The 24,335-nt window shown below is 41.2% G+C and overlaps 1 protein-coding gene across 5 annotated transcripts; it reads left to right on the forward strand.

The window, feature by feature from the left end:
• Znf248 (zinc finger protein 248) lies at positions 1 to 24,335 on the forward strand. Of its 5 annotated transcripts, XM_057789282.1 has the most exons (6): positions 1 to 91; positions 545 to 811; positions 4,156 to 4,198; positions 14,410 to 14,536; positions 14,820 to 14,909; positions 20,291 to 24,334. In XM_057789282.1, the coding sequence occupies exons 3-6, from the start codon at positions 4,184 to 4,186 to the stop codon at positions 21,787 to 21,789; spliced, it is 1,731 nt and encodes a 576-aa protein (XP_057645265.1). In that variant the 5' UTR covers positions 1 to 91; positions 545 to 811; positions 4,156 to 4,183; the 3' UTR covers positions 21,790 to 24,334. The 5 variants fall into 5 exon arrangements, with proteins under 5 accessions (XP_057645265.1, XP_057645279.1, XP_057645271.1 ...); XM_057789296.1 differs by lacking the exon at positions 545 to 811 and having other exon boundaries at positions 69 to 91; positions 20,291 to 24,335; XM_057789288.1 differs by lacking the exon at positions 1 to 91 and having other exon boundaries at positions 510 to 811.

The following is a 24,335-nucleotide window of genomic DNA, read 5'->3' on the forward strand; positions in this document are numbered from 1 at the left end:
GGCTGCATTCGGGCTCTGGTCGATACCCGGCCCTGCGTCCCTCCTGGGAACATTTCTTGGCCTTCGGCTCCGCGCACTGCGGGAGCAGCGGGTGAGCCCTACATGGCGGCAAGGGCGGAGGGTTCTGGGAGCTCGGGGCCTTGGGACCGCTGTCGGCAGCAAACAGGGACCCGCGGGGGGCCGGTCTGGGGTGCATTCGGACGCCGGGTCTCGGGCTGCGGGGGTCCAGATGGTCTGCACCTCTGCAGAGCAAACCTAGGGCCGCTAGCGGTGCTGCGCGTGCGCATTTTGTGCAGCAGGCGGGGCCGGTGCAGGGTTGTAGGGAGGGAACGTGAGGAGTTACGCGCTTGCGAGGCGTGAGCGTGATGCTGAGACGCGTTTGTCCTCTGGCTCCTGGGGCCAGATGCTGGGATGTGGGGGCGAATGGACCACTCTGGTCCCGAGTGAATGAATTACTGGGACAGGATAACCCACTCGGGACTCGGTTTCCTTTTCTGCACAATGTGATTATTACGAATACTTCTTTTTTTTCTTTTTTTTAAAGCTGCAACTACTTCCTGTGCAGGGAATACCCTGTGAGGGTCGCAGGTAGCCCACCCTTGCCGCGGGCCTTTGGACTGGTCCCTAGCGCGCAGTGTTTGGAGTGGAAGAGGAAAGAGCCGGCCTAGCTAGCCTTCTGCTCCTCAAACACTTGGGATCCCCGTTTTGAATTTGATATTCGCTCATTTGTTGTGTGTAATGACACAATATCCTGAAACCATGGAAGACTGTGTGCCCGCCGAAAGTCTGAGACAAGTTTAAGGAGAGAGAGGTGAGCTGGAGTTAAGAGAGATGGGTGCACCCAGGCTGCACAGGGAATGTCACTTGGGGGTGAAAGGTTCACCAGCCACAGGTCCGGAATTGCTGTCACCCTCCTTCCTGAACATCCCATGCACCCGTCCTACCTTGTTAACTATGGAGGGGCTGTTTCTAGACACTGACAGACTAATCCAAAGGTGGCAGGAAGGGAGATGTTGAGGGCCATGCTTATCTGGCCATAAATGTCCACTAGACAGTGTAGATAGATCCTGCAATTACTCAGTTTTAGAGTTTTGTTTTGATTTTTTACGTTAAGCCCGAAAATCTAAGAATATCTTGTAAGTTTTTAGTGATGCAGATGGTTGTGTATTTGTCATATGCAAATGGTTGTACATTTCTCACTTGTCATTCAAAGTTTCTTATCAAGAGAATTGGCAAGAAGCAACTTGGGACACACTTTGAAATTTTTATCTTGCTTTAAGAATCCCATCTCTTTTCTCAAATTTTCTTCTATTATCTGACTTCCAGGGATTAATGGTGTCAGATAAACAATATGTCCTGATTTTCCCCTTCCTCCCCTTGATTATCAGTCCAGACAAAGCCATGGCATTTCCTCCTTTAGATTATTATTTTTTTAAATTTATTTCTTTATTTCTTTATTAAAGATTTCTGCCTCCTTCCCGCCACTGCTTCCCATTTCCCTCCCCCTCCCCCATTAAGTCCCCCTCCCTCATCAACCCTAAGAGCAATCAGGGTTCCCTGCCCTGTGGGAAGTCCAAGGACCACACACCTCCATCCAGGTCTAGTAAGGTGAGCATCCAAACTGCCTAGGCTCCCACAAAGCCAGTACATGCAGTAGCAACAAAAACCCATTGTCATTGTTCTTGAGTTCTCAGTAGCCCTCATTGTCCATTATGTTCAGCAAGTCCGGTTTTATCCCATGCTTTTTCAGACCCAGGCCAGCTGGCCTTGGTGAGTTCCTGATAGAACATCCCCATTGTCTCAGTGTGTGGGTGCACCCCTCGCGGTCCTGAGTTCCTTGCTCGTGCTCTCTCTCCTTCTGCTCCTCATTTGGACCTTGAAATTTCAGTCCGGTGCTCCAATGTGGGTCTCTGTCTCTGTCTCCTTTCATCGCCTGATGAAGGTTAATATTCAGGAGGATGCCTATATGTTTTTCTTTGGGTTCATCTTCTTATTTAGCTTCTCTAGGATCACGAATTATAGGCTCAATGTCCTTTATTTATGGCTAGAACCCAAATATGAGTGAGTACATCCCATGTTCCTCTTTTTGGGTCTGGCTTACCTCACTCAGGATAGTGTTTTCTATTTCCGTCCATTTGCATGCAAAATTCAAGAAGTCATTGTTCTTTACTGCTGAGTAGTACTCTAACATGTATATATTCCTTACTTTCTTCATCCATTCTTCCACTGAAGGGCATCTAGGTTGTTTCCAGGTTCTGGCTATTACAAACAATGCTGCTATGAACATAGTTGAGCATATACTTTTGTTGTATGTTAGGGCATCTCTTGGGTATATTCCCAAGAGAGGTATTGCTGGGTCCAGGGGTAGGTTGATTCCGAATTTCCTAAGAAACCGCCACACTGCTTTCCAAAGTGGTTGCACAAGTTTGCATTCCCACCAGCAATGGATGAGTGTAACCCTTTCTCCACAACCTCTCCAGCAAAGGCTATCATTGGTGTTTTTTATTTTAGCCATTCTGACAGGTGTAAGATGGTATCTTAAAGTTGTCTTGATTTGCATTTCCCTGATCACTAAGGAAGTTGAGCATGACCTTAAGTGTCTTTTGGCCATTTGAACTTCTTCTGTTGAGAATTCTCTGTTCAGTTCAGTGCCCCATTTTATAATTGGGTTGATTAGCCTTTTACGGTCTAGTTTCTTGAGTTCTTTATATATTTTGGAGATCAGATCTTTGTCAGTTGCGGGGTTGGTGAAGATCTTCTCCCAGTCAGTGGGTTGCCTTTTTGTCTTAGTGACAGTGTCCTTTGCTTTACAGAAGCTTCTCAGTCTCAGGAGGTCCCATTTATTCAATGACGCCCTTAATGTCTGTGCTGCTGGGGTTGTACGTAGGAAGTGGTCTCCTGTGCCCATGTGTTGTAGAGTACTTCCCACTCTCTCTTCTATCAGGTTCAGTGTGTTCAGACTGATATTGAGGTCTTTAATCCATTTGGACTTGAGTTTTGTGCATGGTGATAGATATGGATCTATATGATTCTATTTTCATTCTTCTACAGATTGACATCCAGTTTTGCCAGCACAATTTGTTGAAGATGCTCTCTTTTTTCCATTGTATACTTTTAGCTCCTTTATCGAAAATCAGGTGTTCATAGGTTTGTGGGTTAAAGTCCGGGTCTTCTATTCGATTCCATTGGTCGAGTTCTCTGTTTTTATGCCAATACCAAGCTGTTTTCATTACTGTAGCTCTGTAATAGAGTTTGAGGTCAGGGATGGTAATGCCTCCAGACGATCCTTTATTGGATAAGATTGTTTTGGCTATCCTGGGTTTTTTGTTTTTCCATATAAAGTTGATTATTGTCTTCTCCAGATCTGTGAAGAATTTTGATGGGGATTGCATTGAATCTATAGATTGCTTTTGGTAGAATTGCCATTTTTACTATGTTGATTCTCCCAATCCAAGAGCAAGGGAGATCCTTCCATTTTCTGGTGTCCTCTTCAATTTCTTTCTTCAAAGACTTAAAGTTCTTGTCAAATAGATCTTTCACTTCCTTGGTCAGAGTTACCCCAAGATATTTTATGCTATTTGTGACTATCGTGAAAGGTGATACTTCTCTGATTTCCCTCTGCTTCCTTATCCTTAGTGTCTAGGAAGGCAACTGATTTTTTGGAGTTGATCTTGTATCCTGCCACATTACTAAAGGTGTTTATCAGCTGTAGGAGTTCTTTGGTAGAGTTTTTGGGGTCGCTTATGTATACTATCATATCATATGCAAATAATGAAAGCTTAACTTCTTCCTTTCCAATACGAATCCCCTTGATCCCCTTATGTTGTCTTATTGCTATTGCTAGAACTTCAAGCACTATATTGAAGACGTTGGAGAGAGTGGACAGCTTGTCGTGTCCGCACGCTCGTCTCCCCCTCCTTTAGATTATTATTTGGTGAATTAAAAAGATCTTCTCATCTGTTTAATTTTTCTTTAAAATGGGTGATAATAAGAAACAGGTGTTTGTAGTCATTCAGTGAAAACTATCTAAACTTGACACATGTTAGGGCCACAGTTGAGGTAAAAACACCTTGCATGGTCCTGCATCCACATGTGAGTCCAGGAACTGCAGGGCAGGCCACATCTCTCCTGACTTCCTTCTTCCTTTCCCCTCAGATCTTCCCTCTTCCACTCAGAGCAGAAAATGAACAAATCCCAGGTGAGTTTTTGGCTTACTTATTTCCATTTTGTTTTAAGAATTTGTGTGTGTGTGTGTGTGTGTGTGTGTGTATGTGTGTGTTTTAATGAGAACGTAAAAATAGGCAGAATTGGCCGGGCGGTGGTGGCGCACTCCTTTAATCCCAGCACTCGGGAGGCAGAGGCAGGTGGATCTCTGGGAGTTCGAGGCCAGCCTGGTCTACAAGAGCTAGTTCTGGGATGGGCACCAAAGCTACAGAGAAACCCTGTCTTGAAAAACCAAAAAAAAAAAAAAAAAAGAAAAGAAAAAGAAATTTTAAAAAAAGCCGGGCGGTGGTGGAACACGCCTTTAATTCCAGCACTTGGGAGGCAGAGGCAGGTGAATCTCTGTGAGTTCGAGACCAGCCTGGTCTACAAGAGCTAGTTCCAGGACAGGAACCAAAAGCTACAGAGAAACCCTGTCTCAAAAATCAAAAAAAAAAAAAAAAAAAAAAAAAGGCAGAATTGTACAGCCACAGAAGATTTTGAATTAGGAGAATTGACAGAATGAGATGGAAGATTTTTAAGCTTACGGGAGTATTCGGGTTGTAGAAACGTCTCTGTGTTTTTTAGTCACACTGAGGTGATTGTGATACATTTCCTATAACCACGTCTTGTAATGTGCCAGAGCAGAGCCTGAGTGTGTCAGGTCGGTCACAACACTGAGACTGGAGCAGACTGTTCTGGTACCCCTGTTTGTTCAGGAACAAACACTAAAGTAGGTGGAGAAGTCTCCATCAAGCAGCTCTCTTAAATGTCTAGCCAGCTCATTTGTGCTTCTAGGCAAATGTGCATGCAGGCAGCTTATGTTTGTTCATTTCTCCTTTACATTCACCCTGAGAAATAAGGCCTTACCCCCTCACCACTGTAGGCACAGTGACCTACATTCTGCTTATTCATTCTGACCGCCCAGAACCAAAATAATCACACAGAAACAGTATTAATTAAATCACTGGTTGGCCTATTAGCCTTAGCTTCTTATTGGCTAGCTCTTATATCTTAAACTAACCCATTTCTATTAATTTGTGTATCGCCACATGGCTGTGGCTTACCAGCAAGGTTCCATCATCCAGCGTCTGTCTCCGGCAGGGCTCCATGACTTCTCCCTACTCAGCCTTCTTTCTCCCAGCATTCAGTTTAGTTTTCACCGTCTAGCTCTACTCTGCCCTATCACAGGTCAAGGCAGCTTCTTTATTCATTAACCAATGAAAGCAACACATATGCAGAAGGCCTTCCCCACACCATTTCCCCTTTTCTGTTTAAACCAAGTAACTTGCAGCACGCTGCTCACAAAAGGCCGTTTGTATTCCAGCTTTTGAAAGCAGTATGTTCATTTCATTAGCTCATTTATTGGTTGGATTGTTTGAGTTCTTTTTATGTTCTTGTATATAAATCCTCTGTTTTATGTGTTGCTAGCAAAGTTTATTTTTTTCTGCATTCTGCATGCTGTCCCTTGTCTGTTTTTTTTTTTTTTTTTTTTTTTTTTTTTTTTTTTTTTTTTTTTTTTTTGTTGCCTTTTTTCTCTTTGCTGTGGCTAAACCTTTTACTTTGCTGAAATGCTATGTTTCAGTTTTTGGTATTATTTCCTAAGCTATCAGAGGCCTCTATAGGAAATTCTGACTAGTGTGTTTAATTTGAGGTGCTTTCTCTTACTGTGCAGGTCTTATCTCAGTCTTAAATTAAGATGTTTGGTTCATTTTGAGTTGATTTTCATAGAATAAGAGGTACTGAACATCTTGACTCTCAGGCAACAGGAAGTGAACTGAGACACTGGGTATGGCTTGAGCATATATGAGACCTCAAAGTCCGCCTTCACAGTGACACACTTCCTCCAACAAGGCCACACCTCCTAGTAGTGACACTCCCTTTGGGGGCCATTTTATTTCAACCACCACACACCCCCATACTAATAATGCATAAAAATAGAAGACAAAAAGATATAAATTAGCTTATATAGTAGTAGTTTTCAGTGTGACTTTTTAATACATCTTTAGTTTTGTTAATCCTCCTTCCTCACTCCTCTCTAGTGCAACTGTTTCTGTTTGTATCTTGCGTCTCCAGTATTTCTCCTGTCCAATTTCATATAGTCTGTGTTCTTCTGTCCCCCTCTCCTTGATGCCTCTTCCCCTCTACCTCCACAAGGCCCCTTTCCACTTCCAAGTCTCTATAAACATAACGAGGATACACATGGCAAGATTTGAAACGGTGATCCACACATAGGAGAGAACATTTGGCTTTTGATATTATGGACCTGGATTACCTCACACAGTGTAGTATTTTTTAATTTCACCATTATTTTTTTCTACAAATATCATAATTTTATTTTTATTTACAGCTGAATAAATTTCCACTGTTTGTATGCACCACATTTTCATTGTCTGTTCATCAGTTGATTGTCATTTAAACAGATTCCATTTCTTACCTATTGTGAACAGAACAGTGAACCACAATATCTCTACAGTAGGGTTTAGGGTCCTTTAGGTGCATGTTCACAAGTGGTGTATCAGAGTTGCTGAAGTTCACCAGACTTCCACTCTGCTCACAGTGTATACAGGCTCCCCCTTTCCTAAGCCCATGCCAGCATTTGTTATCAGTTGCATTCTTGATGATTACCATTCTGAGGGGCATAAGGCAGAATCCTGTTTTCCCTGGTAACGAAGTATTTTGGTGTTTAAGAAAAATGTTTCCTAGCCATTTATATTCTTTTGTGAACTCTGTTCAGCCCACGCACATCTTTTAATTGGGTAATTTCTTTTCTTGATGTTTAGTTTTTTCGTTCCTTGTATATTCTAGATGGTAATTCTCTGTCAGATGTATAAGAAAAGATTTTCTCCCAGCAGATGCGAGGTATGGACCTGGCCTGAACCAGGGCTAGGCCTGTTGGTGCTCAGGGAAATCCACAACTTCCAGGGGCTTCAGGAGAAGGTGCAGACCTGGGGCAGAGAGCAGATCTGATTCTGGGTTGCACTGCAAGGGGGTCAAGAAGTTCCCCGTCTCCCAGCAGCTCCAATAGAAGCTGTGGACTCAGGGCGGGGACAGGTCCTTAATTGACTTGGTGCTTAGCAGATTCCATATCACTCAGTGGCTTCAGAGGAAACTTTGGTCATAGGATGGGGAACTGGATTAAACTCAGACCACAGGCTTGTTTGAAGTTCCCCCACCTCCCAGTGGCTTTAGGTAAAACTTCAGACTCAGGGAGGGACTAGATTTGACTCTGGGTGAAGCCCACAAACACAGAGAGTCATGTAACTCCCAGCTGAAGCCACAGATGCATGCAGGAGGCCTTAGCTGACACAGGGCAATACTAGACCCTTGGAGGAATATTTGGGATAGAACTTCCAGTCCTAAATACCAACACAAGGAAAATAACATCTCAACCCTACTAGGACTTATTCCTCTACTGAATACTGGAGACAACCACTGCTGAAAGAAAGAGGGTGATTTAAGTTTAAAAAATAAAGATAAAACAAACAAACAAACAAACTCAACCAACAATCAAACTCCAGATGCGCAAGTCCCAGCATAGAAACCAGAACAACATGAAATACCAAGACAGCACGTCTCCTTAACAAAGAGCTAATCCTAAATTGGTACTGTCTCAGTTTGGGTTTCTATAACTGTGATGAAAACCACAACTAAAAACAACTTAGGAAGAATGGGTTTGTTTCCCTTATACTCCTACACCACAGTCCGTCCTTATCAAAGGAAGTCAGGGCAGGTACTCAAGGCAGGAACCCAGAGGTGGGAATTGAAGCAGAGGCCGTGGAGGAGTGCTGCTTACTGGCTTACTCCTTATGGCTTGCTCAGCCTGCTTTCTTCTAGCACCTAGGACCACCAGCCCAAGGGTGACACTGCCCACAGTATGCAATACCAGCTTGCCAACAGCCAGATTTTATGGAGGTATCAACAAGTTTTCTCCTCTAAAGTGAACCCAGCTTGTGTTAAGTTGACATAAAAACTAGCAAGCACAGGGGAAGCATTGGGACATCATGAAAACGACTTGGAAGAATGTTCAGACAATTAAGAACATTAAGTGTGTTCAAGCAGTGATTATAAGCCCAAACAATTCAAAGAAGGCATGGGACACTCCAAAAAGATGGATGAAAAGGAAGTCAGTCTCAATTAGGAAGATAGAATTACTGAAGAAAATCCAAACTAAAATGATGCTGGAATTGACAAAATCAGTAAACCAAATAAAAGCACAAGTGGCAAGCCTTACCAGCAGAGTGAAACAGAGACTCAAAGATGAACAGCAGAGTAAAGGAACTGGATCATTCAGTTATAGATTGTGATAAATTTAAAAATAAACGCCAGCAGAAGGTGGGAAAGTATTGGGATACCATGAAAAGATTAACATTCAGATTAGGAGCATAAAAAGATAACACCGTAGTTAGGAAATAGAGAATATTTTCAATGTAATTATAGAAAAACTTCCCAAAATAGAGAATAAGATGATCATCTAGACACAAGAGACCCACAGACTTCCCAAATACTTATGGCCAGAAAATAAACTCCCTATAACACAATAAAACCATTGAATAAAGAAAGGATATTAAAATCTACAAGAGAGGAAAGTTAAATCCCATATAAAGCAGACCCATCAAAATAATACTTGATTATTTGGAAGAGAGATTTAAAGTAAGAAGGGCCTGGAAAGATGTATTCAGAGTTCTGAAAGGCCATACCTGTCGGCCAGCAAAACTATTCAAATTGAAGAAGAAATAACTTCTCATGATAGAAACAGATTAAAAGAATTTTTGAGGGCTGGAGAGATGGCTCAGAGGTTAAGAGCACTGACTACTCTTCCAAAGATCCTGAGTTCAATTCCCAGCAACCACATGGTGGCTCACAACCATCTGTAATGAGGTCTGGTGTACAAGCATACACCCAGGCAAAATACTGTATACATAATAAATAAATAAATTAAAAAAAATAAAAAATAAAAAAAAGAATTTATGTCTGCTGAGCTAACTCTACAGAGGCTACTGGAAGGAATACTTTAGTCTGAAGTCAAGGGTAAACACACCAAAGAGTTCACCTGGAACAGTTTTAGAAGAGAGTTAGTCACAAAGAAGAAATGAGGCCTAAAAATACCCCCAACAAGATGGCAGACATTCATACAATTGTTCAATAATAACTCTTAATGGCCTCAGTCCTCCAATAAAGAGACACAGACTTGCAGTTTGGATTAGAAAAGAGTATTCATCTTTTTGTTGCCTCCAGCAATAACCTCACACAACAATAGACCCTTCCTTAGGGTAAAAGGATGGCAAAGCTGTTCCTAGTAAACAGAACCGGAAGCAGGCAGCACGGGTGTTGTGATATCCAACAACATAGACTTCACACCAAAGCTGGTTAGGAGGGTTAATGAGGCTCCATACTCATGAGAGGAACAATCCACTAAGAAGACTTTATAATTCCTAACACATATATACCAAACCCAAGGGGACCCAGTTTCATAAGAGAAATACTATTAGATCTAACCCCACAGATTAACCCAATACAGTAATAGTGGGTGACTTTAATACCAATTACCAATTACCAATGAATGGGTAAGCTGGACAAAAACTAAACAAACATTAGAGTTAAATAATGTATCAAATGAATCTATTAGGGTTCTGTAGAACACACCACCAAAACACTAAATACACTTTCTTTTCAGCAGCACATGTAATTCTTTCCAAAGTCAACCACAAATTAAAACACAAAGCAGGTTTTACCAAATACAAGAAAATTGAAAAAGACATCTGTATTCTGTCTGACCACTTGGAATGGGCTAGATAGCAACAGCATTAGAAAGGACTGGCTAGTTTTAAGTCAACTTGACACAAGCTAGAGTCATCTGACAGAAGGGAACCTCAATTGAGAAAATGATTCCTCAAGATCTGGCTGTAGGCAGTTTTCTTCATTAGTGGTTGATGGGGTGGGTCTGTGCCATTGTGGATGGTGCCCTCCCTGCACTGGTGTCCTAGGTTCTATAGGAAAGCAGGATGAACAAGCTTTGGAGAGCAGAAGTAAGCAGCATCCTCCATGGTCTCTGCATCAGCTCCTGCTTCCAGGTTTCAGCCTGGTTTGACTGTCTTGACTTCCTTCAGTGATAGACTATGTTATGGAAGTGTAAGACAGCTTGCTTTTCGTCATGTTGTTTCATCATGGCAATAGTAACCCTAACTATGGCAGAAAGTAAGGGAAAAATACAAACCCACAGACTAAACAACACACACTATTTTACGATAATAGAGTCAAGGAAGATATTAAGAAGGAAAATTCAAAAATCTTAAAATTACATACAAATGAAAATAACATAGTAAAATCTGTGGAACACACTGGAGGTGATCCTAAGGAGAAAGTTCATAGTACTTCGTGGCTACATCGTTAAATCTGAGAGACCTTAATAACTTGATGATGAACCTACAAACAGTGGAAAAAATAAGAATAAACAACCTTCCAAAACACTAGAAGGGAAGAGGTAATCATAACCAGCGTTGAAAGTAATAAAGTAGAAACAAATGTACAAAGAGTTGAATCTTTGAAAAAGAATTGATGATTGACAAGTCATTAAACAAATTAAACTCCCCTTCCAAAGAAGAGACTCATTAATGAAATTACAGATGAAAAGGGAGATGTTAAGACATATTTTGGAAATCACTATGGTGATTTCTCAGAAAATTAGGAAACAACCTACTTCAAGACCCAGCAATACCACTTTTGGGTATATATCCAAAGGAAGCTCATTCATACCACAAGGACATGTGCTCAACTATGTTCATAGCAGCATTATTTTCAATAGCCAGAACCTGGAAACAACCTAGATGCCCCTCAACCGAAGAGTGGATAAGGAAAATGTGGTACATTTATACAATGGAGTACTTCTCAGCGGTAAAATTATATATATATATATATATTGACCTCTTGAAATTTGCAGGCAAAAGGATGGACAAATATCATATGTACTGACTTAGAAGTGGCTTTTAGGCATAAAGCAAAAAAAAAAAAAAAATCCAGCCTACAACCCACAGTCCGAGAGAACCTAGACAACAAAGAGGACCCTAAAGAGACATACATGGATCTAAATAGGAAAGACAAAAAGACAAGATCTTCTGAGTAAATTGGGAGCAAGGGGGTCATGGGAGAGGGAAGAAGGGGAGGGGAGAAAGGGAGGGGAACAGAGAAAAATGTATAGCACAATAAAAACAATAAAAAGACAGATACTGAGGAAATTGAGAGATTCATTAAGAATATACTTTAAAAGTTTGTGCTCCAGTAAACTTTAAAAGAAGTGGATGAATTTCTAAATGTGTGTAATCCACTGAAGTTAAATCAGATTGAGATAAATAATAATAGACCCTAAAGAGCCAATGAGGTAGAAGTATTAATTTAAAATCTCCAAGTGAAAACAGGTCCAAATAGGTTCAGAGCAGAGTTCTGACAGATTTTTAAAGAATAATTGACACTAATATGTGTGAAATTATTCCATAAAATAAAAAGGATGGAGCCCTTCCAATTATAGTAATAATTATTATATTTTAATATTATGTATTATATGTATTATTTATATTAACTATTGTATGCAATATGATATAATTAATATAATAATTATTATTGTCATTAGTATTATTGAGATACGTTCTCACTATGCCAATCTTGCTGTCTTGAAATTCACTATGTAGACCAGGCTGACCTCAAACTCACAGAGACCCACCTGCCTCTGCTTCCAAGTTCTAGGATTAAAGGTTACACCACCATGTCTTGCCCAAATTCTTTTTGTGAAGCCAGTATTGCTGTAATACCAAAATAGGACAAAGACCCAACAAAGAGGATTATATGGTTAATGTGATGAACACAGACACAAAAGGGGAATTGCCATCTGTAGCATCTGTAGTTTTAAGTTATAATATACAACTGTAGTAGTAAAAGTCATATAATGGTGTCTTTAAAATAGACACGTTGATTAATGGAACGAAACTGAGGACCCAGATAAAACTCCATAGACTTATAGCCCATGTGAATTCTGATAAAGAGGCCCAAAATACATATCAGAGTAGATAGCATCTTCAATAAATAGTGGTCTAACTGAATAGCTGCATGTCAGAGAATGAAGCAGCATCCTTCCCTTTGACTTCTAATAAAAGTCCAAAATAAAAATGAATACAAGACCTCAACTTAAGACTTGATACCTAGAACCTATTCGAGGAAAAGGTTCCAACTAACAGGTACAGGTGAGGGCATTCTGAACAATGTCCTGATAGTGTAGTCAACCAAAAGCTGATAAATGGGACCCTGTAAAACTCTGCAGCAGAGGACATTGTCATCCAAGTAAAGTTGCCCCCTGCAGGCTTTATTCCTAGTCCTTCCCTGGGGATTGTTCACAGTCAGTCACCATCCAAGGGTGATTACACTGTGAAAATAGAGTTAACCTTCCTCTTTGCAGTCATACCAGCTTTAGAGAATATAGGGTACTCATCGTAGTGCTTTGTGTGCTAATGTGTGAGGGGGAAGAGAACCAGAGAAAGCAGAAAACTTTTGGGAGGATGGTAACCTTTGGTCTGCTGTCGTGACCTTTTCCTACAACACACACACACCATACCACTTCGTCTATCTGTTGAATTCTTTCATCCTTTCAATATTTTTTTCTGAATTTCATGCTTTATTGAACACATTAGCTACAATTTATTTTGAAGTTCACATTTAATGATTTCAATAACCGTCAATATGGGTCTGTTTATATTGCTTCTTTTACTTCTCGTTGACTATTGGTTCACACACCGTGAAACTGTTTACTAGGTTTAATAAAACTACCGTGCTTGTCCAAAAAAAAAAAAAATCCATGAGACTTCAGAAAATGGTCTCCTCAGGCAGAGAGGTTTGCTCTATCCTGTGGGGTTAGACTCCAGGGCAAGCACTGGACTAAAAAAAGATGTCATGGACTTTTTTAGTGGGAGCCTATTGTTTATCAATATCATTATTTATTTAACAATTTCAAGTTGTGCTTCCTAAGAAAAAGTGGAGTCTACTCCAAGGTTTGCAATGTCCACCTGATAAATGTACATGTGTGTGTTCTTTTTTTTTTTGTTTTTTGTTTTTTGTTTTTTGGCTAAATATCCATCCATGCAGAGGATGCATTTTGGTGCATTCTTTTTTTTTTTAATCACTTTTTTTAAATTTATTTATTAAAGATTTCTGCCTTCTCCCTGCCACCACCTCCCATTTCCCTCCCCCTCCCCCAACAAGTTCCCCTCCCTCATCATCCCTAAGAGTAATCCGGGTTCCCTGCCCTGTGGGAAGTCCAAGGACCACCCACCTCCATCCAGGTCTAGTAAGGTGAGCATCCAAACTGCCTAGGCTCCCACAAACCCAGTACGTGCAGTAGGATCAAAAACCCATTGCCATTGTTCTTGAGTTCTCAGTAGTCCTCATTGTCCATTATGTTCAGCAAGTCCGGTTTTATCCCATGCTTTTTCAGACCCAGGCCAGCTGGCCTTGGTGAGTTCCTGATAGAACATCCCCATTGTCTCAGTGTGTGGGTGCACCCCTCGCGGTCCTGAGTTCCTTGCTCGTGCTCTGTCTCCTGCTCTTGATTTGGACCTTGAGATTTCAGTCCGGTGCTCCAATGTGGGTCTTTGTCTCTGTCTCCTTTCATCACCTAAATGTTTTGCTTAGGGTTCACCTTCTTAATTAGCTTGTCTAGGATCACGCATAATAGGCTCAACGTCCCCTATTCATGGCTAGAAACCAAATATGTGTGAGTACATCCCATGTTCCTCTTTTTGGGTCTGGCTCACCTCACTCAGTATAGTGTTTTCTGTTTCCGTCCATTTGCCTGCAAAATTCTTACCAGGTCACACAGGTCATACAGGCCACACAGGCCACACAGGTCGTACAGGCCACACAGGCCACACAGTTCACACAGGTCACACAGGCCACACAGGTCGCACAGGCACTCTGAAAGTAGGAACTGTGTTTCTGCCTGCCTCATTATATTTATGTTGCAGCTGAAACACTCCTAGACCTTTAGCAGCGTCTCAATTTGTACAAGATATATCCCTTTATTCTACATAGTGTAGCAGGAAAAAAAGGGAGGGGGTATCCGGTTCATTATTTTTCAGTAAACTCTAAAGAAACTTGTTGTGTTAAATCTTCTCTATATTGCCCAGTTCCGATGACTTCATACAGGAAAAGAATATTGTCTTGCAGGAGCAAGTGTCATTCAGGGATGTTTGTGTGGATTTCACCAAGGAGGAGTGGTTTCTGCTGGACCCTGCTCAGAAAGTGCTTTACAGAGATGTGACCCTGGAGAACTATAGCAACTTTGTCTCAGTAGGTAAGGGTTTAGGGCTTTTTCTCAGTGGCTACCAGTCATACACATCTCCAAGGTTGGGAGGGAATATTTGTAATTTCCATTTTGAGCCTTAGGAGTCTTAAGGCTTACGGGTCTAAGATGACTGACCTCTTTGCTGTGACAACGGTGTCTTCTCATCTCTCTACAGAATGCTGAGAACCTTCCTGAACCATAGCTGAGGCTGTGCCTTTCTTTTCCTTCATTTTTTTTTCAGTTCACAAAGCTAAACTATTGCACACCAGCCTGTATTATTTTGTCTTAACAGGGTATTGTGTTACTAAACCAGATGTGATCTTCAAAATAGAGCAAGGAGAAGAGCCATGGATACAAGAAAATGGATTCCCATGTCACCCAGGTACAGTCCTGAGTTATTGGCAAGGGAAAGTGACCCTGTATCATTGGGTAAGGCAGATTACTAACTTCGGGTTTCTATTGCTGTGAAGAAACACCATGTCCATGGCAACTCTTATAAAGGAAAAAACTGGTACTGGCTCCTAAGTCAGAAGTTTAGTCCATTATCATCATGGTGGGAAGCATGGTGGCATACAGGCAGACATGGTGCTGGAGAGGTGGCTGAGAGTTCTGCATTTGAATCTGCAGGCAGCAGGAAGACACAGTGAGTCATTGAGCCTGGCTTGAGCTTCTGAAACCTCAAAGCACACTCCCTAGTGACGCAAAATTCCTTCAACAAGGCCACACCTCCTAATCCCTCTCAAGTTGTGCCACTCCCTGGTGACCAAATATTCAACTTCATGAGCCTATGGGGACCACTTCTATTCACCACCACAATTCCTGTGAAATTCCAGACTTCTGGAAATGACCAAGAACAGCTCCCTACTGTTGCCCTAACGACTACTCCATCTGTCTCTTGTTCTCCATACTTTTCTTTTGCTTAGACATTTTGGAGTGATTTATTTCTACCTATAAATCCAAAGTCAGTTGGCTTCATCTTAGATATTTTTCTTAGTTAATTTCTCTTTGTCTTTACAAATTATGCAACTTCTATTTTCTTTGGACACCATTTGTTAGCTAGCAGAAACCCATATACTTCCATATATTCCACTTAACAGATGTATAGTGAAGAACATTCACTGTGGTACAGTCATGTTCTAGGTAACCAAGAGAGTAATATACCATGTATTATAGAGTATATGCTACAATGAAGAACAGAATCATGTAGATGCAATTATTTATTGTCATACATATATGTGTATATACACATAGCGTGGGTTGGTGGTAAGTATGATGAAGAGAGCTCACACAGGGAGGGGAGGACAGCATAATGGTGTATGCTATTTGGCAGAGAGGCCAGAGAAAACTTGAATGAGGCCTGTGTTATATAGAATACTTTAAGGGAGTAAGAATAAACTGTATGAACGGAAATTATTCTAGACAGAGAAAACTTGAAGTGCCAGGCCTCTGCTTGAACAGTAGCAGAGAGATCATTGTTTTAGATGGTATTTTATATGTGGTTTGGATGAAATCTGAAGCTGAGATAGATAGATTTCCTTTTAGAAGACCAGACAGTAGATATTTTCGGTGCATTCCTGGTCGTTGTTGCTGCTGCTGCTCTTCTGTCTTTTTCTGCTTGGTCCTCATGACCCTCTCCCCTCCACCCCCATCCCTATTGCTTCTTCTACTGTTTCCCCTTTAAAAACATAAAAGATACTTTCAGTTGTAAGGAAGTGCCTCAAGCCATAGTTTTCCAGTCCCTTTTCTAGGGCATGGTTTTGTCAGAACAGTCATGGGATGATACTTGTTCATAAAGTTATTAAATCCATCCATTAGAGGAGAAGTAGAAGGAAAACCTAAGCTATACAAAATCCAGTTCCATTTCTGAGGAATCAAGTATAGCCCAACCTTACCATCTTACTAGTTCCTCTGCATGGCATCCATGGATTTCCCTGTACTGCATCTGCTCAGCTCTTGCTGGCTTCATCTCTACTCTCACTATTTTTCTTTCAAAACCACCTGCACCTGTTTATAAGGCTGATTATCATTGCGCACATGCAAAAGAAGTTATGTCTATGTTCTCTTCATCCTTACCCTGGTATAATTCCTGCTGTGGTTTATTTATTCTCTTTGCTCTGCTCTCCTTCCTTCCTTCCTTCCTTCCTTCCTTCCTTCCTTCCTTCCTTCCTTCCTTCCTTCCTTCTTTCTTTTCTTTTCTTTTCTTTTCTTTCCCCCTTCTTTCTTTTTGGTTTTACAAGATAGGGTTTCTCTGTGTAGCCCTGATTGTCCTGGAATTCACTCTGTAGACCAGGCTGGCCTTGAACTCCCGGCGCTCCGCCCGCCTCTGCCTCCCCAGGGCTGGGATTAAAGGCGTGCGCCACCATGCCCGACTGTCGTTGTTTCATCTCCCCTCCTCTTTCATTCCCCCTTTTCACATGAAACATCCATAAAAATAAACTAAAGTCTATGACATGATTCTATTCTTCCTGTCTTATATTTCTCTTGTTCTCTAGAATTTATACTAAGCCTCATAATTGCTGTCTTAGTTAGGTTGTATTTAGCTGTGGTAAAACACCATGACTAAAAGCAACTTGGAGAGAAAAGAGTTTATTTGGCTTATGTATCCTGAATCACAGTCCACTGAGGGAAGCCAAGACAGAAACTCAAAACAGGTGGGACTCTGGAGGCAGGGGCTGATGCAGATGCCACGGATGAGCGCTGCTTACTGGCTTGCTCAGCCTGCTTTCTTATAGCACCCAGGACCACCAGCCCAGCGGTGGCACCACCCACAATGGTCTGGGCCCTCCGTCATCAGTAATTAGAAAATGCCCTACAGGCTTACCTACAGTGGGGCCTTATGGAAGCAATTTCTTAATTGAGTTTCCCTCCCCTCAGATGACTATTGGCTCTGTCAATGACATAAAACTAGCCCGCACACCTTTCTGTACTTGAAGTATATTTATAGTTTCTCCTTTGTCTAACTTTTCATTTCCTTTTAATATTTTTTCAAATAAGTAACACTGTATCTGTGAGGTATTTAAACCTTGTGTGCTTACTATATCCTTTAAGTTAGAGCATTTTTGCTATTATTAGCACATATTTTATTTCTACAGCCCACCAGTGGCTATAGGCCCAGAACTCACATCTGATCATCCAGGTTGCATAAGATTTCTTTCCCACTAAGATTTTAGTCTTCCAAAAGGAAGGATCTCTAGGTTGTCCTCTTCTGCTCTGACGGTCGTGTTGGTTAACTATGGTCCCGGCTTTAGTGGATCATTCTCTTAGTGCAGTTAGGAAATGTTCTGCAGCATGTTTCTGCGTGTTCCAACCCATCAGGGAGAACTGACGCTAATCCATATGTCATGGCTTTCCAGAATCACTACATGATGGTCTCCTCAGAGGATGCAAAGAAAACAGACTAGTAATGGCTAAGAGCCAGACTCTGGTCCTGGGAAGAGGTGCAGCAGTGGGCAAAGGATGTATTCCAGTTACAGTGGGTCATATGAACGCCAGCTTGTGATGGTTAGAACAAGTGGAGTCTGAAGTGGTGTGGATGTTGTAGGAAGTTTGGGTTTCATTCTCTTTATTGTTTTTCATCATTTTTCAGTTAAAATTTTATTGAAAGGTGTGTAGGTTCTGAAGAGAACCAAGGCTGACATGTGCCTCCTTGAGGGTGAAACAATCCTGATGATGAGCAGTTACATGTTGGACATGGAGCGAGCCCTACAGAGAGGGCTTTTTTTCATCCCTCCATGTACAGAGTATTAATGGATATATTGAATGTTGATTTAAACACTTAATGTGAATCAGTTGATATAAAGTTTTACTTGCTTGCTTATTTTTTTTGAACTGTTTTTGCTAGGATCATAACTTTGTTGATATTTAGGGCAGTAGATCGCTATAGATTTTTTAAAATTAAGTATATAATTAGCATTCTTGCATTGAGTACCAACAGTTAAGGATAGCCAAAATATTTTATTTATTTATTTATTTATTATAGATTTCTGCCTCCTCCCTGCCACCGCCTCCCATTTCCCTCCCCCTCCCCCAACCAACTCCCCCTCCCTCAGCAGCCCAAAGAGCAGTCAGGGTTCCCTGTCTTGTAGGAAGTCCAAGGATGTCCCACCTCCTTCCAGGACTAGTAAGGTGAGCATCCAAACAGCCTAGGCTCCCACAAAGCCAGTCCGTACAGTTGGAACAAAACCCAGTGCAATTGTTCTTGACTTCTCAGCAGCCCTCATTGTCTGCTATGTTCAGTGAGTTTGGTTTTATCCCATGCTTTTTTTAGACCCAGTCCAGCTGGCCTTGGTGAGTTCCCGATAGAACATTCCCATTGTCTCAGTGTGTGGGTGCACCCCTCGCGGTCCTGAGTTCCTTGCTCGTGCTCTTTCTCCTTCTGCTCCTGATTTGGGCCTTGAGATTTCAGTCCGGTGCTCCAATGTGGGTCTCTGTCTGTGTCTTCTTTCATCGCCTGATGAAGGTTAATATCCAGGAGGATAACTATATGTTTTTCTTTGGGTTCATCTTCTTATTTAGCTTCTCTAGGATCACGTATTATAGGCTCAATGTCCTTTATTTATGGCTAGAAACCCATTATGAGTGAGTACATCCCATGTTCCTCTTTTTGGGTCTGGCTTACCTCACTCAGGATAGTGTTTTCAATTTCTGTCCATTTGCCTGCAAAATTCAAGAAATTGTTTTTTACTGCTGAGTAGTACTCTAATATGTATATATTCCATACTTTCTTCATCCATTCTTCCATTGAAGGGCGTCTAGGTTGTTTCCAGGTTCTGGCTATTACAAACAATGCTGCTATGAACATAGTTGAGCATATACTTCTGTTATATGATAAGGCATCTCTTGGGTATATTCCCAAGAGTGGTATTGCTGGGTCCTGGGGTAGGTTGATCCCAAATTTCCTGAGAAACTGCCACACTGATTTCCATAGTGGTTGCACAAATTTGCATTCCGACCAGCAATGGATGAGTGTACCCCTTTCTCCACACCCTCTCCAGCAAAGGCTATCGTTGGTGTTTTTTATTTTAGCCATTCTGACAGGTGTAAGATGGTATCTCAAAGTTGTTTTGATTTGCATTTCCCTGATCGCTAAGGAAGTTGAGCATGACCTTAAGTGTCTTTTGGCCATTTGAACTTCTTCTGTTGAGAATTCTCTGTTCAGTTCAGTGCCCCATTTTTTAATTGGGTTAATTAGCATTTTAAAGTCTAGTTTCTTGAGTTCTTTATATATTTTGGAGATCCGGTGCTGTGTGTGGGGCGTCAGGCTCACTGTCTTGTTTCCACCCAGGGCAGATCATCCTCTAACCCCGTGTACAGATCTGTGCTGCCGCTTTGCTAGTTTTCGCTGTTTGTTGGGCTCACCTTATCCTTTTGAATATGATGATTGCTAAATCAGTCATGCTAGTTTCCCGTGAGTTGCATTTTGCTCCAGTCCTTTTGTGTCTGGTTTTGAAGTTTATATTTATGTTTTAAATGTTACACCCAGTTCCCCATTCCTGCTTCCACAGCAGCGTATTTGGTTTTTCTCCTCAAACCAGGATGCTAAAGAAAATGTGCTGGATTCAGTTTGTACCAGAACACTGAATCTAAAACAAAAGAATAGAGTAGAGGACTTCTGTGAACGTCCACACATTCTCAGAAATGTGTTGAGGTACTTCAGCTTCCCAAGTCCCTTCTCTGTGTCTTTTTTCTGTGTGTTTCCTCAACCCTAGTAATTTTTTTTTAAAGTATTATACAAGGTTTGGTGATTTTTTTTCTCATTCATAGAAAGGAAATGGAAAGTGGATGGCCTATTGGAGAGCATCCAGGAAGATCAAGGTGACCATTTGTGGCCGCTCATGCTCACCAACAAGCTCATGCATGTAGACAGTGGCGGTAACCCAAGAAAAACCTCCACCCTAGAAATGGACCCTGTTTCTTCAACAAGTTTTCTGCTCAAAATATGTGACTCATGTGAAATGAATTTAAAGAATATTTCAGGTGTCATTATTAGTAAAAAGAACTATTCCAGAAAGAAACTTGATGAGTTTAATATAGGTGAGAAACCACTCCTTAAAATTGGGCATGAGAAAATCCCCATAGGAGCAAAGTCGTATAAATACAATGAGAAAAGGGGTGGCCTCAGCCTTTGCCAGGGTCTCACACGGCCAGTTTCTGGTCAGCCTTTTGAGTGTCACGAAAACGGACAAGGCTTCGGTGAGGAAGTGGCACTGTGCCCGAGTCAGCTCTCTCAGCCAGGGCAGACGCTCTGTAAACACACTGACTGCGGAAGAACGTTCTTCGACAGTTTGAAGCTCAGTGTGTCGCAGAAAACTCACCTGCGTATGGAGCCGCACGAATGCAGCATTTGTAGAAAGTCCCTTCATGTGGATTTGCAGTTTGGACATGAGGGAGCTCTTCCCCGGAGCAGTCCTTGTGAGCGGAACACCTATGACAAAATCTTCTGCGATGGCTCAGCTTTCATTGTTCACCAGGGAGCTTACTCAAGACAGAGTGCCCAGGAGTATAAAGTGAGAAACAAAGGGTGGGCAAAGTCAGCTCTCTTTAAACACCAGCTAGTCCAGATGGGGGCGAAGCCCTATCAGTACCATGAAAACGGGAAACTTTTCAGCAAGAAAATGCATCCCACCCAGTCTCGAAGAGCTCACTTGGGAGAAAAAACCTTTGAATGTGGTGAGTGTGGTAAAATGTTTTGGGAGAAATCAAACCTCACCCAGCACCAGAGAACACACACTGGAGAGAAACCATACGAATGTACCGAATGTGGGAAAGCCTTTTGCCAAAAACCACACCTTACCAACCACCAGCGAACACATACGGGAGAGAAACCCTACGAATGTAAGCAATGTGGGAAGACATTCTGTGTCAAATCAAACCTCACTGAACATCAAAGAACACATACAGGGGAGAAGCCCTATGAATGTAATGCATGTAGGAAATCCTTCTGCCACAGGTCCGCCCTCACCGTTCATCAGAGAACACATACAGGAGAGAAACCGTTTATATGCGGCGAATGTGGGAAGTCCTTTTGTGTGAAGTCAAACCTGATTGTACATCAAAGAACTCACACAGGGGAGAAGCCCTACAAATGTAACGTGTGTGGGAAAACGTTCTGTGAAAAGTCAGCTCTCACTAAACACCAGAGAACTCACACGGGGGAGAAGCCCTACGAGTGTAACGTGTGTGGGAAGACCTTCAGTCAGAGGTCGGTGCTCACCAAGCATCAGAGAATTCACTCCAGGGTGAAGGCTCTTGCAGCCTCCTAGATGGCCACCTTCCTTATGCCTGTTAAGTTGGTTGTACGGTTTGAAAAGTGAGCTTAGAGCCTGCCAAAGAATACCAGACTCCTAGAAAATGCCATTTTGTTGAAATACATGAAAGCTTTCAAGAAAATACAAACTTTCATTAGAAGATTGTTTTAAAGGGAAATCATTCATATAAACATATGATTAAAAAATCTATAAAGTTTAAATTGTGTAATGTCTTCCAAATGCGTTTCAAAATTGTATTTTAAATATAATGGGTAATATTAATTTTACTTGTATTCATAGGAGAGTATGAAACTTAAAGTGAGTGACAGTAGCATTAAGCATGTATGTAAAGAACATCTGATGTTTATAGACCTTGTGTGCATATGCTAATGTAATATTTATGTACTTTAGGAAGTGCTTGATCTGTGTATTAGAACCCAGTAAAGATGTGAGGAAAAATTGAACCCTTAGTGTAATAGCTATTATGGTATACTTTCAATACTAAGTACCACCAGTGTCTTTTTAGGTTGATAAGATTATGTATGTTTATGGACATGTGTGTGAATGTGGATCTACATGTATGCATATGTAAATATATTTATATGCATGTACACAAATGGAGATGTCATAAAGGCAGCTCATACCAACTTAAAAGTGCTAATAATTGTTAAAACTTCAAGAATTGTGTGAATCAATTGCTTAAAGTTACACGAAGTTGCAGTTAAATTATATTGACAGCAAAGGAAATAAACAGCCCTCGTCATTCCTGATAATTTGATATCTTTCCCTGTTAACCTTTGCTGCATGACATTGGCCTCCGTGCGGAGAGTGTTGCAGAGTGAGGCTACTGCTGCTGTCTCTCCAGACTCCACCATATCCATCCCTACTCTCATGTTGGTAGCTTGGCCTTCAAAACTGACAAAGCATGTGTCAGGGTATGGATTTCCTCAGAGAAGCTGTGTGCATGTGAGCTATATGGCAGACTTAAAGTATAAATCACCCATCCTTCTTTCTAGTTCCTAAAAAATAAATAAATAAATAAATAAATAAATAAATAGAAATGGCTATAGCCATCATTACCAAACTGCCTCTATAGTAAAGAAGCCGAAAGATGGTTTATTGAGCCTTTTAATTACCTCAGAATTGTCTAGTTCTAAATACTAGCATTCTCTTGTTAGTTTGGCCAGTATATGTTTCGAATGGCATTGTTTAACACACACACAAAACATTGTCACATACTTTTCACTATTTTTGACCATGAGTAGGTGTGATCATTATTACCAAACTACCCATTTGGTGAAAAAGAATAAAGCAGTATATTTCTGAGGGTTTTTCTTAGCTACCTCTGTGTCAACCATATAAATGCTGTTAGTAAAAATGGCATGTATTTACATGACTTAACATGAGTTGTAAATGGTAATGCTGCGCTCTAAAAATGAAATATGGTAGTGTATAATAAAATGCTCATTTTTTAACCCTTGGTATTTCATTGTGTATCTGTTTAGGCATGGTTACATGTAACCATACTTCTGTGTAATTCAGTAATATATATCTGTATATAGAACTATAGACTCCTTCGTAGTGGCTCCACCTCCTTTGTGCTATTTCCAATACCTCCTAGAAACACACTGATCAGTAGTTTTAAGAGATGCTCTGGTCACTTCTTTGCTGAGCTGAGTTTTGTCTCTTTTTCCTCCGCCCAAAGATGTTTTGGGAAATAAGTTGAGATTAGTCAAAGCTAGTCATGGCAGCTCCATTCTGACAAGTTTTTGAAGTTAGGGAATGCTGTGTAATACTGGAATAGATCTCAGTGATGAAATTGTCCTAACATGAGATGACATTAAGAGACACGAAAAGATATTATACCTGCTGGATGCGTTTACTTAGACCGTATATGATATTGGCATATAGTCTGTGGTCTGGAAGGGCAGTGACCCAACGATGGCAATGCACACAGTGCAAAAAGCTGACCCAGGTATGACGTCACTGAGCTGTTTAGTCCTCTACACCACTTCTTTCTGGGACTTTGTATTATTTTCAACAATACCTGTTACTTGTTTATTATTAGGACTGTCTGACACATAGAGTTGAAGCCATTCCAGTTAATAACAGAGATCACTTTTTCAAGTGCTAACATTTTATATAGTGGTTTGTGGGGGGAAAGTCCTTTTAACAGTTTGCTGCATGGATGGATGGATGCTTTGTAAAGCCACAGTTCTTTCTGGGGGAAAATAGAATGCCGCAAATAAAGAGACATTACTGGTAGACTAACTCTAGTAATGTTGTCCAGGAGCAAGGGATGTTGAAACACACAGAAACTAGTGCATACAGGTTGCCATTTTCCTTCTGACAAGGATGTAAACTGGATTAGCATATTCCAGTTCAAGCTAATGTCGTTGAGGAGATACTGTCACTACCAAAATTATAGCCCAAATTGCTAGTACCTTATTTTGAAGAACCCAACTAGATGCAACTGCATGTGAGCCCAGAGAAGGTGGAGAGATAGTCCAGGTTCCAAAAATACAGAATAAGCAGTGTAGTGGTTTTCATTTCTGTAAACT

The sequence above is a fragment of the Chionomys nivalis genome, chromosome 1 (genome assembly GCF_950005125.1).
Source record: "Chionomys nivalis chromosome 1, mChiNiv1.1, whole genome shotgun sequence".
Classification (NCBI taxonomy): Eukaryota; Metazoa; Chordata; class Mammalia; order Rodentia; family Cricetidae; genus Chionomys; species Chionomys nivalis.

Excerpts from the sequence above, each read along its gene's own strand:
- Znf248 (XM_057789282.1), top strand. Across the intron at positions 14,537-14,819 it reads TAGCAACTTTGTCTCAGTAG|GGTATTGTGTTACTAAACCA; the intron begins GTAAGGGTTTAG and ends TTGTCTTAACAG. Across the intron at positions 14,910-20,290 it reads TGGATTCCCATGTCACCCAG|AAAGGAAATGGAAAGTGGAT; the intron begins GTACAGTCCTGA and ends TCTCATTCATAG.